At 41.3% G+C, this 5,201-nt stretch overlaps 1 protein-coding gene across 1 annotated transcript in view; it reads right to left on the reverse strand.

Moving 5' to 3' along the window:
* Window positions 1-2,644: 2,644 nt before the first annotated feature.
* LOC103507847 (meiotic recombination protein DMC1/LIM15 homolog) overlaps window positions 2,645-5,201 on the reverse strand; it is a 10,921-nt gene continuing 8,364 nt past the window's right edge. Inside the window, exons 4-6 of the mRNA XM_008472364.1 lie at window positions 4,449-4,614; window positions 3,933-4,115; window positions 2,645-2,683 (exon numbers count right to left, since the gene is read on the reverse strand). Coding sequence (XP_008470586.1) covers window positions 2,645-2,683; window positions 3,933-4,115; window positions 4,449-4,614 — 388 coding nt within the window. The remainder of the gene's footprint in view (window positions 2,684-3,932; window positions 4,116-4,448; window positions 4,615-5,201) is intronic.

Consider the following 5,201-nt stretch of genomic DNA (forward strand, 5'->3'; position numbering starts at 1 on the left):
TGTTACACTTAAAACTAGCTTTTGATCTTAGGCAGTCATAACCCTACATGGGTCCTAAGAGACCAAGATCCGAACTGGCCAGAGTTTCGCATTCGAGTAGTGAAAACAAAAATTTAATGGTGCACAACCACAAACACTCTAAACTCTTATGTAAGAAGGTAACTGGAAAAATCATACCATAGAGAAAATTATGTTTTAGCACCTCTATGAGGCGCGTATCAAACATTAGGAGGAATACTTGTAGCACATATTGACCAAACGGTCAAGCTAATATCTAGCGGTCAAACATTCTTGACTTGACGGGCAGGAGTGCTACCGCGCTCTTTAATTCAGCAAAGTCAAGAAGATCCGGAATCAAATTATTCGAGGCCACCGAAATATTTGACCCGGACCGAAATGAAAACAGAAACTCGCTCTTAGAGAGAAGACGCTTTTGCTAAAAGACCAAACCTTGAATGTCACACAACTCACGTCAATTCGGACCTCAGTCTGTCACATATACGTACATACGTCACGTCACTTCGTCTTTGTCACAAATCCCAGGTGTTTCACAGTCTCGAAGTTAAAATCCTCATCACCTCTGCTCCCTTGGCTCTCGGGGGGACTAATCCGCTCCCAATCGGGGGACTTACTAATCCGCTCCCAATGGGGGACTTTTCCGCTCCCAATGGGGGGTTTGGCCGCTCAATGGGGGACTCCTAGTCCACTATCAATGGGGGGACTAATCCGCTCCCAATGGTGGACTTGTCCGCTCCCAATTGGGAATATCCTAGTCCGCTCCCTGAGGGGACTTCCTAGTCCGCTACTCGCACCGGCAGAGGTACAGGCAACTCCAAGCCCTACCTGGGGGGGCCGCGGGTTATTGCTGTTCGAGAGAGTAGTGGCGGGATCTCTTCCAGAAGGACCGGAAGAAGCCGCGCTTCGGAGGCCGAGTGGCGGCCGGAGGGTCTGGCAGCGAATCACCTGGGAACAGAGAGAAACAGGTGAGGGGTTATTATTTACATTTCACTTGTGGTTCTTATCTTAGAGCTGTGTCCACACATAGTACACTACCTCTACAAGCGGTCGACTATGTGTGGACACAGCTCAAGACCCCAAGATAAAGTCTTCAACATCTCTGTATCTGTAGATAATATTATGTAGATAAATTGAGAACATGGAAGGAGTCCAGATACTGATTCTGAACACCTTCTAATGTAACAAGTAAAGAAAAATAAGTAACCAAAGGTCTTCAAAATGGTGGTTGATTATTTCAACCGCCCAATAATTTCTCCAATAATCAATATGATTGTCTTGAAATTCGTATGCCATGGGTCACATTTTAATAGTCAAAGTTAATCCAGGATTTAGCAAACTAACTGGTAAATGCTACTCCTAAGTTTAAAATCGATCAATCAGAATACCTAATCCCACCGGAAAAGTTAATCAAAGAGATGCCCAGGCCATTGGTCACTAATCTCGACTGAGACAAAGTACCCAAAGTGGGGTGGTCAGGGGACATGAGGAAAAACCATGATGAAGGCTTATTATGATGTAAATACACACAAAACAAACATCTAATTTGTCTGCGAAGTTTGTCAGGATAAAAGTTTCGTTGTTCATTGAAGCAGGAGAGGAAATCTCATCAGTCTAGGGCTGGGGGCTGGAGATTTGACCGTTATAAATGAACGTAAAAAACTAGGTCTTTTATCTTGCATTACTCAGGGAAAAGTGTTCGAATTGTTTTTCTTGAGTAACTTTTTGTTTTCTAAATTGAACTATACATGAAAATGCACAATGCACGAGTATGCACAAAAATAATAAAAGACGTCCACTACCTATTATACATACGGATCAGTACCTAAGTTACATTTGTATATTTCTGTATTCTTCTATGGAACTTTTTGATTTTGATTTTTAAAGTCCTAACTTGATAAAATGTCTTTCAATTAAAAACGGTAATAAGGGTAAAAGCTTTTCAAAATTTATTAAATATTGCGGGAAATTTTTTTCTTTACATTATTTATTGTTAAAAAGATAAAATAATTTACGTCCTCAAAAACTCTTCGATAAATTTAATATTAAAAATATAAGTTAAACAAAAAATATATCAACAAAATAGAATATACAGATTTCAAAAACGTATAATACATAAGGTAATTATTAATACTTGGGTAAAAAAAAACAATAAATTCTCAGTTACCTAGCTACCATACGAATACGAAGTAATAGAACAAGGGTTGGTAGGTCTCTATCAACATTACCTGTCTCCTAGGCCAATACACCAAAAAGTCATTATCATATCTTTATATTCTTCCATAATGGACCATCACAAAAAGTTGCATTCATCGGAAAAAGTCCCGGAGGCATATCGATTCACCTTGGGTTACCACTTGACTCATCTTCACCTGGACCTCATGTTGCATAGAGCACGGGTCACTTGTTCCCATCATCTCGGAACAATTCTGCAATTGTTGCTTCGGAACAATATTGTTGCATCTTGCGTCCGAGCTGAAGAATCGTGACCACGCCACATGAGAAAGTTGTGCCGAGTCGTGAAAATTGTTGCCCATTAGTCAGAATCTTATTGAACTTTACAAAATAAGAAGAAAAATGGGCCAAACAAACATTGCAGGACTTCAGGTACCGACACTTGGTTGCGGTTCTAAGAAGACTGTCTGAGAATGATCTTCAAGAAGACTGTCTGAGAGTTATCTTCAGAAAGAATGAGAATTATTTTCAAGAAGACCGAGATTTGTGAGTTACCTATTCCAAGATGCAACTTTTTGTTCTCTTCTAACTTTCAGTCCTGTGAATGCAAATTTATAGACCTTTTTATGCATTTAAGACCTCTGGAATATTGGATATCTATTAATTTATATACCCTGGATATCAGCATAGGCTATCTAGAGATATTGTATAATTATGTAGAGTATGTAGACCAAGTATGACATTATTTTGGACAAAAACATTGCTTGAAGGCCATTGAAATGGAAGTTTAACCCTCGACCCCTACAGCCTGGTTACGGGCCCGTTATAACACATTATGCTTTCAATGTGTTGTATGGTGATCAAACAGATTTCTGAATGATATTCAGATTAGCCTGTGCCTTCATCATGATATTCATGATATCCATGACAGGCAACATATCAATTTGTTAGCTTAATTCTACATACAGGGTACCCAAGAATCAAGAGACATTGCTCTTTCACCGGGAAGGCCCCTTGCTACAATGTTCGAACGAAGTTGGTCTTGACTTTAAACGCGACATTTGTCATGAAGTTAGGCAATGATATGGAAAAGCCAAGTAGCCACGGGCAATACCACGTTGAATACACCAGTTCCCTGTAGATAACTGAAGTTATGAAATAGGTAACTACAAAACTTATTACCTTTATATGATTCAATGGATACACGTTCCGGTTTTGATCTTATCCGACTCGAGTATTTAAACCTTGGAAAGGTCACATACTCTTTTGAGCATTGACAAAGAGTTGATGGTCAAGCCAAGGCCTCTGTTAGCAATTTTTTATCTCCAGCAGGGATATGCAGAGATAAAAATGCTGTGCTTAATCTAAACCTAAATCCCTCAGTGTAAACATCAGATAAGCCCAGTGTAAACCAAGGCAATGACGTGTTAAACTGTTAAAAGTGTTAAAAAATGTGAGAGATTTTCACAGGCTACGACGATATGACCAAAGCACTTTTTCCAAGAAAATGCAATAAGCATCAACCGTTGGTTGAACTTTGTTTTTTGCTCCAATAAATGAAACGAGGAATTGAATTTTTGCTCTGATAAAACCTACATATATTGAAGTAAAAGTGTCTGCCTTGTAAGCGCTAGGCCGCGGGTTCGATTCCCGCCCGGGGCGGATTTTATCCTGATGGGATAATGTTCGTTCTCGGAACATTTGGAGACAAATAAGTAAGTAAGTTAGACGGTTCTGCTTACCTGGAAGCTCATGGTAGCGCCAGGATCTGAAGTCATCTGATTGGTAATGAACACCGCCACGTTATACTCCTCGGATATTCGTTGTAGACGCGCCATGTATTGCGCCAACTTCTGCTGTCTATCTGCCAACTCCCCGCGACCAGAGAAATCAACGCGGAACAGAGCGATAGCAGAGTCCACGATCTGGTGAGAGAAATATACATTCAGTGACTGAGACTGAAAAGTCCCACACAAACGTGCCTCTGAAGGGACAAGATTGAGAACTGAAAACTTGGAAACGGACTTTTCACAGGCAGTCCCGTCTTTGAGACTGAAAGGGACAAGATCAGTCCCAAGTAGAAGAGTAGACACTAGAAAGATCTGAAATAAAAATCAAGGGATTTTTCCTGGATTTTCAGAGAAAATTGAGGGATTTTCGGGGCTCTGTCTGGGATTTTTTGTGGTAGTTCCGTCCCATAATAATACTGATTCAGCCAGCGGCGATAGCATATATGTTGACCGGGTCCTGTAACTCACCAGTAGTTTAAAAATTCCGGCCTCCTGATGAAACATACCAGCCACCATGTCCAGTAACTCCATCTGGTGTTCAGAATTGTGACTACGCGTATAGAGAACGTTGTCCAGGGCGCAATCGTCCTCCAGGTTGAACCGGGCCGCAATGGGGCGCAACCTCTCCGGCCGACTAAACACGTTAATGGGTTAAGGAGAAACTGGGGATTGGGACTGCGAGGGGTTAATTATTGTATTCTTCTTCTTCGCCTTCTCCCGTGTACAGACGGGGTCGGCGTTTTTCATCAGCCTCTCAATCAGCCCTAACTAAGGTGATTGCTTTGGGCTGACATTTGCTTTTGGCTACAAATAATATTCAGGCTGGTATACTCCCTGTTTAAAGTTCCTCAGCTAGACTAAGCTGGTCTACTTGCTGTTTAACGTAGGTACCCCAGCCAGAAGGGGTTAATTGTTTTATGTATTTTCTAATTGACAACGGAGGTCTTATCGTCCCCAAATCGAAGAGAATGCAAGCGTTAGCGGGTTTCTCACTTTATCGGGGCGAATTTGATAGAGGGAACTGCAACAGCCAAGGTCTTATCGTCCCGAAATCAAAGAGAGAAGAAAGACAGGATAGGAGAAAGCCAGCCGTTCCGAGAACGAACATTATCCCATCAGGTCGTTGCACCGATCTTGACCAAAAGTTTCGTGTCGCATTCTTGTCACATTTGACAACTACATACCAAATTTCAAGTCTCTAGCTCTTACCGTTCTCGAGAT

Source organism: Diaphorina citri, unplaced genomic scaffold, assembly GCF_000475195.1.
Source record: "Diaphorina citri unplaced genomic scaffold, Diaci psyllid genome assembly version 1.1 scaffold346, whole genome shotgun sequence".
NCBI classification, from domain to species: domain Eukaryota; kingdom Metazoa; phylum Arthropoda; class Insecta; order Hemiptera; family Psyllidae; genus Diaphorina; species Diaphorina citri.